The sequence below is a fragment of the Solanum dulcamara genome, chromosome 12 (genome assembly GCF_947179165.1).
Source record: "Solanum dulcamara chromosome 12, daSolDulc1.2, whole genome shotgun sequence".
In the NCBI taxonomy this organism is placed as follows: domain Eukaryota; kingdom Viridiplantae; phylum Streptophyta; class Magnoliopsida; order Solanales; family Solanaceae; genus Solanum; species Solanum dulcamara.
This window is the reverse complement of record NC_077248.1, coordinates 67222643-67235386: the sequence shown is the minus strand read 5'-3', so window position 1 is coordinate 67235386 and position 12744 is coordinate 67222643. Positions and strand designations below refer to the sequence as shown.

Here is a 12744-nt window from a genome sequence, read left to right as displayed (position 1 = left end):
TGGCAAATTAACAAACAGAAGGGTTCAACCGACAACATTCCGATGTCATTCCAAAAAAAAAAAATTAGAATATGTCAATACTACTTGGACAACTGGCAAACATGAGTCTTTATCATCTTTGGCTACCAAAAAAATTCATTTACATTAATTATTACTTCTCCCTGAAAATGACAAAAAATCACAGAACAGCCAGAAATTTTACAGAAAGATAAAGAAGCCCCCTTTACTTTCTTTCTATCTGTTGGTGATGCCTTTCATCTCAATTTCATCAATTTTTTCTATCTAAATTCAAGAGGGTAACTACTTCTTCTTCTTCTTCTTCTTCTTCTTCTTCTTCTTCTTCTTCTTCTTCTTTTACTTTACATGTCAGCAAATTCCATGTTTATATTTTGATTCTTTTTGTTCTTTGCAATTAACAGATCCATTTGCAATAACCATTTATGTTGAATCAGTGGTTTTGATCATCTATTGAATTCTTGATTTAATCTATCTAATCAAATACAAGTATAAAGATTGTGTTTTTGAATGTGCCCTGTTTCTGATTTTTCTAGTTTAGCTAAGCTCTCCAAGATATATTGATGTATCAGTTTACTGGGAACCAAATTGACCTGAAATATAAGTATAAAGATTGTGTCTTTATATGTGCCCTTTTTTCTGATTTTTCTAGTTAAGCTAAGCTCTCCAAGATATTATCCAGAATCAGTTTATTCAGAATTAAATTGACCTGAAATACAAGTATAAAAGATGGGGAATTGTGTCTTAATGTGCCCCTTTTCTGATTTTTCACTGCTTAGCTAAGCTCTCCAATATATTATCCAGTATCAGTTTACTTGGAACCAAATTGATCTGAAATACAAGTATAAAGATTGTGTCTTTAAATGTTCCCCTTTTCTGATTTTAATCCGTTTAGCTAAGCTCTCCAAGATATTATCCAGAATCAGTTTACTCAGAACCAAATTGACCTGAAATACAAGTATAAAGATAGTGTCTTTAAATGCGCCCTTTTCTGTTTTTTCCTGTTTAGCTACTATCCAAGATTTTTTCCAGTATCGGTTTACTCTGAATCAAATCGACCTGAAATACAAGTATGTCTTATAGAATAAGAGAATAAAGATTGTGTTTTTAAATATGCCTTTTTTCCTGATTTTCACCATTTAGCTGAGTTATGCAAGATATTCTCCAGTATCAGTTTACTTGGAACCAAATTGACCTGAATGTAATGGAATGTATACAGATGATTCACATAGCTGATTCCAAATAATTTGGGAATGAAGCATACTTACCTGATTACTTTATTGCTTAGATTTGCTTGTTACCTTTTTGACAATTTTGTTGTATATTAATTCTACCAATATTGGTTTTCTAGTAAGTCTTTTCTGTTGATTGCAGTGAGTGAAAAGAAATTTTGGAATCATACTAATCAAGTTTAATTTTGTTTATTACCAACAACTATCTAATGATGAATGTCTAAGATATAATATGTTCTTCCCTTCTTTATTTTGCAATTAATCAACAAGTAGTCATAAGCTATAGAGTACTTGAATCATTTTATATTCCTACTATTTGGGGCTGGGTATTTACTTGGAGGTGTTAGCTTTCAATAAGCAATAGATACTTAAAGAAGGAAAAATACACCCTTTTAACATCTTTTTAGTTATCATTTTGAGGACTTCGAAGAAAAGCGAACCATTGTCGTTTTCTGCTGTTACTCATATCTAGAAGTACAATCTTTGTGCTATTTTTTAGGCTGATGCTACAAGAGTAAAGATGTCTATTGCAAATGAATCTCCAGCTGCTTGTGATAATGTAGCAGAATTTTAAATTGCACAAGAAGAGGATAGAGTCATAGAGATATGTAATATAACTCTCTTGATATGTTTTGCATTGGCTGACAGAATTAGAGGGTCTTTTCTCTTGATTTGTTTATTATCGAGGGCACGGATGATTTATAAGTGTATTGACATGGGTTCCTCCTTGTTAGGTGTATAGCTCCAAGGTTGATAACTATTAAAAAACATTGGCGTTTTGCATTCACATAGGCAAACTAGCAAAGAATGGTTGCAAGGTTTGTTCAATCTTTATGTTTTGGCTTCTTTCGATAACTTCTTTTTTCTTCCTTCTGCATAAAAGACCAAGTAAATTGGCCTTTTCACCCCCTCATACGAACCTGCTTTTTTGGTTGAACAGCTATGGAGAGCTTTGAAGTAGGGGAGATACCATGTCGTATTGCTTTGAGGGGATTAAGCTGTTAGGTGCTTCCCTGTCGAAGTGTTGTGAAAGGCAATCAACGGGCCTTGAAGATCCTGAGATTCTTGCACGAGAAACTGTTTGTATGCTATCTGTCCACATCTCTCTATATATTTATCCACTATTTGTAGAACATTGATGAAATCATGGAGGATGAAGCAAAAGCTATTTTATCTGCTTCTGGGTTTGTCTTATTCAAAGATTGCCTCATCGGGAAACTATAATTTTCATTTTGAAGATCATTACAATTGGAACTTTTTCTATTTTCACAATTTGTTATGTTTTGTTCTCTTTCAATGCTTCGCAATGCCAATGTTGTCAAAGGCAAAAAAAGAAGCACAGAAAAGCAGCGAGTGCAAATTGTAATTAAAGTGTGTGCTTCAATCGAGAAAGGATTGAAAGAATGGCAAGTAAATGAAATATATAAAACCATATGAATCAAATATTTGAAAAGTTATAGTTTTCAGTTTGGAATTCCGATGAGTCGTTTTATAGTTCTAAACTCATATACTTGGTCATACTCATCCATAATTCCCTTAATAATTTGTATTATCACTTTACCAAATATATTTCTTGTTTGGTCCTGCCTTCAAAAATGTCTGTAGGTGTTGAAGCATGCCCCATAGCGCTTCGGTGCTTGCATTAAATTGCCTCCTTAGCAAGGGAAGCGATCCACTTACACTGAACCTAGCTTCAATGTTTAAGTGCACCACAATAGGCCTGCAATGACACTGATCATTAGTCAATACACTAAAGATTTGGAACATAGATTCTTTCAAATATGCATTCTAATCGTATGTTTTTGAGTTTTATGACTTCTTGCTTGCATAAATGTTGTAATTGGACCTGTATAATCTTTCTTCTTGTTGCAGTTAGCGTCAGTGAGATCGAAGCTCTTTATGAGCTTTTTGAGAAGATTAGCAGCGCAGTGATTGATGATGGCCTGATCAACAAGGTTTGGTCACACATTTTTCTGAGATTACAACTTTTGGAAGCTGACGTAGCTATGTTTGGAATACCGGGTGTTTATAGTAGAAGTCTTTTAGTTATTTTTCTAGCATAGATTTTTTAATATGTCTTGTACTCAGCGTTGCTTTTGAATTTGAGCTTTTGACTATGTTGCAGGAAGAGTTTCAATTGGCACTATTCAAGACAAGCAAAAAAGAGAGCTTGTTTGCTGACAGGGTGAGTTCTCTGTACATACATTAGCCTTTTCATATTATCTAGGTTTCGTATAATTGGATGCAATACTAGGAGTAGCACCTTTATATGAGGGACTCAGGGGGCTAGTCTCCTATTTTCATTTTTCTCCTTTTAAGTAGTATTATATTACTATTTAGTACTTGTGTAGTATCCTTTACTTTGTTTTCTATTGTTACATGATGCTTCATTGGCTGTGTTTATCTTGCCACTTTCCTGCCATTATTTTGCTTTGGTAATGCGTCGTTGTGACGAGGGTCTACCGGAAACCTCTCTACCCTACAAAGGTAGGGGTAAGGTTTGCGTTCATCTACCCTCCCCAAACCCTACTCGTGGGACTACAATGGGTATTTTGTTGTCAGTAGGATTGGATGCAGTAAATATGATGTTTCCTATAAATGAAATCAGTTGTTGTATTGTTGTTATTGCTACACAGTTGAAGCCGCAGTTAGTTTATAGGGTTGACCACATGATATAACAAGTTTTTATTGTGTTGGTTTCTTTCTACTCTGACACATTTTATTGCAGGTCTTTGACTTGTTTGACACAAAGCACAATGGACTCTTGGGATTTGAAGAGTTTGCCCGTGCACTCTCTGTTTTCCATCCAAATGCCCCTATCGATGATAAGATTGAGTGTATGTTACTTGTTTACATGAATAATGATGATTACCTTCAATTTGTGTACATCAGCTTCTAATGATTTATTCCTATTGTAGTTTCTTTTCAGCTATATGATCTCAAGCAGCAAGGCTTCATCGAGAGGCAAGAGGTAAACCATTCATAAAATAAAGTGGTTAATTATACATGGAAACGCAAGTCTATTTCAATGTATTTGACTTACTCCTACGTTCTATTTTTAGATGCCACAGTTTCAGTTTCTCTCTTTTGTGGGGAATGTTTACATTTCTTTGCAATTTCTGTTACCCACTGTATGCTTTTCCTGGTGTGTGTGGCATAAAAAGATATGGCATCTGTAATACAGGTGAAGCAAATGGTGGTTGCTACCCTGGCCGAGACTGGTATGAACCTTTCAGATGAAATTATTGAGAGTATAATCGACAAGGTATTTGACCAACCTACAACTAAATACTATTCTTGCTTTATTTTTCATTTGAAGGAGTGGTTATTCATGTCTACTTAACAAGTGACATTTGCACAACAACTTACCCTCGATTATTTAGCTTGATGTCCATCCCATTGAAGTTTAGGCCCTTCCAGGTTCTATCTTCCTCAAGGCTGGCGTCTCAGTTGCTTTGAACTATAGGGAAAAGTGACAACTTCAATCCCCAGTGGTCACTGCAACATATCATATTGATTAGGTGGTGATGATTTTGTCGCTCTTAGAACCACAACATATTCTCAGACACAATTTAGTGATTTAAAGTGTGAATAATTCCGGGAATTAAGGATGGAACGATCTGTGTTTGATAGTGTCTGTAAGAAAGCAGTTGAGAATCCATTCAACATCTGAGTTTGGATTCTCTTCTTTCAAGTCTCCCCTTCATTGTGCCCCAAAATGGTGTAATATCTAACGGATTATCTATATTGGGAATTTGCTAATTTATTGGTCACTGTTGAGTCTGTTTTTGATAATTCAAAATCCGTTCTTTCTCCTAGAGGGGCTGGATGGTAGCATTGCTGGATTTAGCTTTCTACTGCTTAACCAATATCTGTTTTTTCGGGCAGACTTTTGAAGAAGCTGATACCAAACATGACGGAAAGATTGATAAGGAAGAGTGGAGAAATTTGGTCCTGCGACATCCTTCACTTCTGAAGAATATGACCCTTCAGTATCTCAAGTAAGTGCCACGTTGTATAATGACATCACTTCGTTTAAGATCACGTTATGTAGATTGTGATTATGTTGATAAGATGTTCATGGCATAGATTGACCGAAATGTTGCCTTCACTTAAACAGGGACATTACAACTACATTCCCAAGTTTTGTCTTTCACTCAAGAGTACCGGATACCTGATATGGAATTGGTAAGCAGAATTTCCCATAGACGTAGTCTTTCTCTCAAGAGTACCGGATACCTGATATGAGAGTTGCAGTTCAACGATGAAACCGTAGTAGTAGTAGTAGTAGTATTTTTTGCTCATCTATTTTATGTTCGATGGTTTCATAATTTGTTATTCTTTCTGAGAGCAGTGTGGTTGTGTATTCTTGTTACTGCTGAACAAATGTTGAGTTCCCTTGTTGATGTTGTGCATCATTGTAATTTAATTTGCTCGTTGTTGCTCATTATTTGGCGTCTTTTGGCCTGAGATGAGTTTAAATGGAGGGAGAACTATCATTAATCAGGATATAGCTGATCCCAACTTATTTGGGACCGACGTTTAGTTGTTGTACCATTGCACATTATTGATTTGCTTGATTGTAAGTCTTCGCGTGCATCACTTGAACAGTTTCCAGTTAAGCTCAGGTAGACAAACATCCAATATTTTTGTTTATAAACCTTGGTGATAGATAGCATGTAGGGAAATCTTGTGGCTATTCTCTTCTACCATAAAGCCTTGCACTTTGGGAGTATTTCAATAGGTTTTCAGCAACTCATAAAGAGTACAACATAAGAAACACTGTGATTTCTTCCTATCTACCTTAACTTTGATGGGTAGAGTTGCTGTCTAGCATGAGAAAGATATGGGATACGTTTCTAATCTAAGATCTGAGAGACAGAACAAATAGCTGGTTCAACGGAGAAGTTCCACAAATGCATGAAATTTGAAATGCACCTATCCAGAACAAACCTTTGTCGAATCAAGAATCAGATTCCTGAATGATATACCAAGAACACAATAGAAACAGTTTTGCACTTCTAATCAAATACATTAGTTTCAATGGAGTACTCCTGTCTCTTGGAACACTGCTTTTTCTTTTGCCTTTGATTTTATAGTATTTGTTCCCACTTCTCTTTTAGGAAAAAATGACCGAATCTAATTGTAGTTGTACTGATCGAGACTTCTCACAGTCCAAAAAACAAGCAGCGAAGATGAAAATATGAGTATTAAAAGCAACACTAAGTACTGACTTACTTAAAAGCTTATAAGCAAACTGTCTCATACTGATGACATAGGCAAACGAAGTTCATTCTCATAAAAACAAACAAACGCAGAGGAAAGAAGAATTTCAATAGCCAACCAGACCAAGATAATCTATTGAATTGGGACTACTGTCAAAAACGGCACATAGGTAATCATATTTTCTTGGCATGGTAAAAGAAAATGGAACTTCTATAGAGACAGAATATTAAACGGACTGCTACAGACTATAAACTTAATCGACTTCTTCCATCTTGCTGCCTTCAGCATCAGCTTCGGGATCCTCCAGAGCTGGCATGTCGACATCATCGCCAGCATCCTCGTCAATGCTCAGCCCAAGTTTCAGCATTCTGTGAATTCTATTGCCAAAGGTGTTGGGATCATCGAGGCTGAAACCTGATGTGAGAAGAGCAGTCTCAAACAGCAACATAACTAAATCCTTGACGGACTTGTCATTCTTGTCAACATCAGCCCTCTTCCTCAGCTCATCCATGATGGCATTCTCTGGGTTTATCTCCATGGTCTTCTTGCTAGACATGTATCCAGCCATGCTAGAATCCCTGAGTGCTTGCGCCTTCATGATTCTCTCCATGTTGGCAGTCCAGCCATACTCACCAGTAACCAAACAGCAGGGAGAGTCCACAACACGGTCTGAAACGACGACCTTTTCAACCTTGTCACCAAGCACATCCTTAATCACCTTGCAGAGGCCCTCAAACTTCTCCTTCAATTCTTCCTTCTTTTTCTTGTCATCCTCACTTTCGTCGAGTTTGAGACCTTCCTTGGTAGCAGAAACAAGCTTCTTACCCTCAAATTCCTTCAGCTGACCAATACAGTACTCATCAATAGCATCAACCATGTAAAGAACCTCATAGCCTTTCTTCTTCAGCTTCTCAAGGAAGGGTGAGTTCTCAACAGCCTTCTTGCTTTCACCAGTAATGTAGAAAATATCATTCTGGCCTTCCTTCATCCTGGTCACATAGTCCTTCAAGCTGGTCATTTCATCACCACTCTTCGTGGAATGGTACCTCAGCAACTCAGCAAGCTTAGTTCTGTTCTGTGAATCTTCGTGGATACCAAGCTTGAGATTCTTTGAGAAGGCCTCATAAAACTTGTCATAGTCTTCCTTGTTCTCAGCAATTTCAAAGAATAGCTCAATGCACTTCTTGACCAAGTTCTTGCGAATAACCTTCAAGATCTTGTTCTGCTGCAACATCTCTCTAGAGATGTTAAGAGGAAGGTCCTCAGAATCTACAATACCCTTCACAAAACTCAGAAATTCAGGAATTAACTCTTCACAGTTATCCATGATGAACACACGACGAACATACAACTTGATGTTGTTGGGTTTCTTTTTTGTGTCAAAAAGGTCAAAAGGAGCCCTTTTTGGAACAAAAAGAACAGCTTTAAACTCCAACTGGCCCTCAACAGAGAAGTGCTTCACAGCCAAATGTTCCTCCCAGTCATTGGTCAGACTCTTGTAGAATGCAGCATATTCTTCCTTTGTGATCTCCTCCGGCTTCCTCATCCAAATAGGCTTCTGCTTGTTCACCAACGACCACTCATTAGTTACCTCCTTAATTTTCTTCTTTTTCTTCTCATCCTTCTCTTTTTCCTCATCAACGTCCTCTACTTTCCCTTCCTCGTCTTTCTTCTCCTCTTCGTCCTCGTCATCAGAGATCTCCTTTTCAATGGTCTTCTCAACCCAAAGAGAGATTGGGTAGCTGATGAACTCTGAGTGCTTCTTAATAAGGTCCTTGAGCCTGCGCTCTTCTAGATATTCAAGTTGATCCTCCTTGAGATACAGGGTCATTTTTGTACCCCTACCAAGGTTCTCACCAGAAGTGTCCCTGGTGACAGTGAATGAACCACCAGCTTGAGACTCCCACACATACTGTTCATCGTCATTGTGTTTTGTAGTCACAATAACCTTCTCAGCCACCAAGTAAGCAGAATAGAAACCAACACCAAATTGCCCGATCATGCTAACATCTGCACCAGCTGATATAGCTTCCATAAATTCCTTGGTCCCTGACCTTGCAATTGTACCAAGGTTGTTCACAAGATCTGCAATAATACAAATGAGATAAGTATTATTGCAATGCAATGCAATACTTCAGAACCAAATAATTCTACATATGATCCAACTTACCAGCCTTTGTCATCCCAATACCACTGTCAATGATGGTCAAGGTATTGTTGGTCTTGTCAGGAATAATGTGGATAAAAAGTTCGGGTTGAGCATCTAGCTTGCTCTTGTCTGTCAAGCTCTCAAAGCGAATCTTGTCCAAAGCCTTCAATATGTAGCCAAAACAGAATCAGACATCTCACATACTTGAAACGCTATACGTGAATGATTAGCTCATATTATACAATAACATATTACAGACAACAAATGTCTTCAACAAACATAATACTGATTTGTCAGACATTCCAACACACCCACAATATTGGTCCACATAGTGAATACACAGAGAGAGAGTTCTACTAATGCATATCAATAAAAAAAATCCTCTTCAGTTAAGTCAATCAGGTACAAGCAAATGACAGCAACAAGGAATCCAAAAATTTCCATGGAAACACGAACATCTAGTAGGCGCATTTTGACGTGAATTGGCTGATACTAGATTTAAAAAATAAGTATTTGAAGTCATATTAAAAAGGGATATTTGGAAGTTAAGTTGTGTTGGGACATGAAAACACAGTTGGAATTTTTGAGTAAAACTTGAAAAGAGTTGAAATAATGGGCCAATTGGAAAAAAAAAAAAGCTTTTTCGAAATAATATTGAAATAGCATTGAAGTATTTTTTAAATTTTCTTGAAAAATTACATGGACAAACGGGTCAAGAACGATTATAAACAAAGAGGAACACCATGATAATATCTCTCCTACAAACTTAGGGACATGAAAATAACTTCATAAATAACATAACACGCAATTGTATGGATTTGCAACAAATTCATGCTATGAAAGAGGCTGGTTTTGTGATATTATCTCAAAATAAAACAAAAATAACTTAATTCATCAGAAACAGCCTAAACTGACAGACAATCTAGTTTTCAAAGAAGAACAATGACTGAACGACCCAAGTAATAACTAATAGCACCTAATTAGCATCAATTGAATTTGAGCCCGATGCTATTGCTTCTTCAAACAACTAACAGTTATCCTCGATCAAACAACATTAAAACCACAACCAATCATGCATCTAATGTATGAATAGAATAAACCATATAAAGCTTCCGCGATCAAACATCATCATATCACATATAATCATGCTTCCAACATATGAGCAGAATCAACTATAGACAGCATTCCGATCAAACTACTAACATTAATTCACAAACTATCACACATCTATTATATAAGCAGAATCAACTACAGAGGAGCTTCCGCAATCAAACAAATAACATCAAATAACACACAATCACGCATCTAACCAGTGAACAGAATCAACTATAGAGAGCATCTGCTATATAACAACTGCCATTAAATCACAAATAATCATGCTTCCCACATATGAGCATAGAATCATGAATATAATCAATTGTAGCATCTTATCTACAAGTCAAGTCAACTATAAAGAGCGTCCGCTATAAACCACAAATAATCATGCTTCCCACATATGAGCATAGAATCATGAATATAATCAATTATAGCACAAAATCACAAATAATCATGCTTCTAACATATGAGCAGAGAATCAACTAGATAGAACCCGCAATCTACCAACTAAAGCATCAAATCAAAAACAACCACACATCTAACCTATGAGAAGAATCAACACTCCACAGATTTCTCACGCGATTCTTAATGTAATTAAAAAACATCGCAACTACAAATGCAGATTATCAAATAAAAAATAGAGATACAGAAATCGACTCACATCAGAAGAATTGCTAATGAGCTCCCTAAGAAAGATCTCCTTGTTACTGTAGAATGTGTTAATAATTAGACTCAAAAGCTGGTTAATCTCAGCCTGAAAAGCAAATGTCTCCGTGTCCGCCATTACAGATCTACGACGCTGCTGCTTAACTTCAACGACGATAGAAGAAATCGAGCAGAGAAAATATTAGGGTCAGGAAGAGTGAGAGAGCAAAAATGAAGAATATGAATTGCTTGGTGAAGGAGTTGAGGGTATTTATATTGGGTTTTGTTTGGGATTTCTAGAATGTTCTTATTTTGATTAGTTCAAATTTTTTAGGAGTTTAAAATTAAAAAATTAAGTGGGCGGGCGGTGTTTGCGTCCCCATTGAAGGATTGGTGATGAGGTGGCTGATGCTGCTCTTTCGTTCTATTTGTGGTTTTGGAGGGTGCAATTCAAATTATGATTTTTTTTTACTTATCATATTTCATTTTTATAATATTCAATTTTATAATTTTCAAAATTAAATTGAATTAAATTAAATTTAATATTTTAAATTTATATTTTTTAAAATTATATAAAAAATATTATAAATTGCAATAATTTTTTTTATTCGATGAAAAAATACATCTTAAAAATATTTATCATAGTTTCTATAGTTTAATTTTCGATAAATAAAAGGTGACAAATAAAAGTAAACGGAGGAAGTATCAAATTTATAAAAATGTGGTTTAGGGCACATGAAGAAGAAATGTGGGAATGACTTAGTGGAAAAACGTGAGAGGTTGAATATAAATTGGTTTCAAAAAAAAAATAAAGGTAAATCGAAAAAGTATTAAAGAGGGATGATTAAATAAGACATGCCATGACCTTAGATATGAGATTGAGAAGGACATGAGTTAGAATAAAAGGTTGGTAGATAGCGTTGTGATATCTTGCTATCCATTTATACCAGTACTCATAGTTTCGCTCATGTAATTTTTTGTTCTTTCATTTTTGTTGCTATATGTTATTTTTTGTAGTTCAATTATCATATATTTCGTTGTAGTTATTGTTTTGTTACTACTTGTTATTTTTGTCATTATTTTCTATTTTTTATACTTTCATTAGTTTTTTTATGGATTGTTTTTTCTTGAGTTGAGGTCTATGATAAACGATATTTTTACCTCTAAGATTGAGATAAAATTTGTACTCACTCTATCCTTTATACCTCACTTCGTGGACTATGTTGTCATGTCCTTAATCTTCAACTCAATGCACATACAATATTTAATAATTTGCTCTTAATTTTACTATATCAAGTCAACCTAAATTACCGTACTCAAGATCGCAAATAAAATAATAAATAATCAAGGCAAGAAAAATCACCTACATCTCGAATGAATCTTCCGATGCCAATGAGGTCGAGCGAAGTCGGGAAACAGACCACAGCGCAACAACTAGGACTCGTGTTGGAGGAGTTTTGAGCGTGAGCCGTCCGCCAAGCGGACGGCAGAAGCATCGGGCAAGTGCTTGAGCCAACAGCCCAGTGAACCGAGCGGAGCGACAACTGCTATTAGGATCTGTCTTAAGGCATTGGCTCTCTAAAAAAAGAATTTCCTATCGTTGCATGGGTTTCTTAAAGACAATTTTTTATATCAGAGAGAACTCAAATGGTCTTCATTTTATAAAAATATTGTCCCTCTACTTAGGGATTAATATGCAAATGATAATAACTATACAAGTCCCTCTTTTTAATAAGGAAGTTTGTTCTCTAGAATTTTCTGTGATACTAGAAAGTTACAAGAACATTTCATGCAAATTTATAGAATTTTAGAATCTACCATGAAAATTTCCATATTTCTCTATAATAAATATTCCACTAAGAGTTAATCTTGTTTATATGTAAGCCCCTGAATGGGCAATTTGTGCTCAGCGACACCTAAATGGCATGCTGATATGGTGAATAATCACACTACATAGATCACTAAGTATATTGTTGTTTATTTAATTGAAAAAAAGGATCTTAAAAAATAAAGAATTCTTTATGTTTCCATTCGTTTGTCTTACTTTTATTTAGTTTGTTTTAAAAAAAAACGTTTACCGAAAAGTTTCATATTAATGGTGAAACGATTTTTAATAAAGGCGAATTTCTACCCAAAAGGGCTTGAAATCGAGACATATGATTAGAGATACATAGATATTTAGCACTTCACCATAATCTTTATTGGTCATTCCACACATCCTTAATTTGAATTTATCAAAAGTTTTTTTTTTATCTTCATCGAATATTAAATAAACTATGGTGGTTTGATTTACTATAATTGAGAAAAAAAAGATTTAATGGGAATTCGCATTTGAAGATGCAATACTTATACATACATACATATATATATATTTGTTATTGT

General features: G+C 35.4%; 2 protein-coding genes across 3 annotated transcripts; one reads left to right on the top strand and one right to left on the bottom strand.

Moving 5' to 3' along the window:
* Positions 1-152: 152 nt before the first annotated feature.
* LOC129876294 (calcineurin B-like protein 3) lies at positions 153-5756 on the top strand. Of its 2 annotated transcripts, none has more exons than XM_055951683.1 (10): positions 153-296; positions 1982-2065; positions 2188-2330; positions 3120-3202; positions 3373-3432; positions 3976-4084; positions 4166-4218; positions 4432-4512; positions 5136-5248; positions 5368-5756. In XM_055951683.1, exons 3-10 carry the CDS (start codon positions 2219-2221, stop codon positions 5423-5425), a joined length of 669 nt encoding a protein of 222 aa, XP_055807658.1. In that variant the 5' UTR covers positions 153-296; positions 1982-2065; positions 2188-2218; the 3' UTR covers positions 5426-5756. The 2 variants fall into 2 exon arrangements, with proteins under 2 accessions (XP_055807658.1, XP_055807659.1); XM_055951684.1 differs by lacking the exon at positions 153-296 and adding an exon at positions 1472-1855.
* Positions 5757-6583: 827 nt separating this feature from the next.
* Positions 6584-10616, bottom strand: LOC129876293 (heat shock cognate protein 80-like). The gene is made up of 3 exons (XM_055951682.1): positions 10379-10616; positions 8644-8785; positions 6584-8558 (listed from the first exon to the last, which is right to left on the bottom strand). Exons 1-3 carry the CDS (start codon positions 10499-10501, stop codon positions 6727-6729), a joined length of 2097 nt encoding a protein of 698 aa, XP_055807657.1. The 5' UTR covers positions 10502-10616; the 3' UTR covers positions 6584-6726.
* Positions 10617-12744: the final 2128 nt, after the last annotated feature.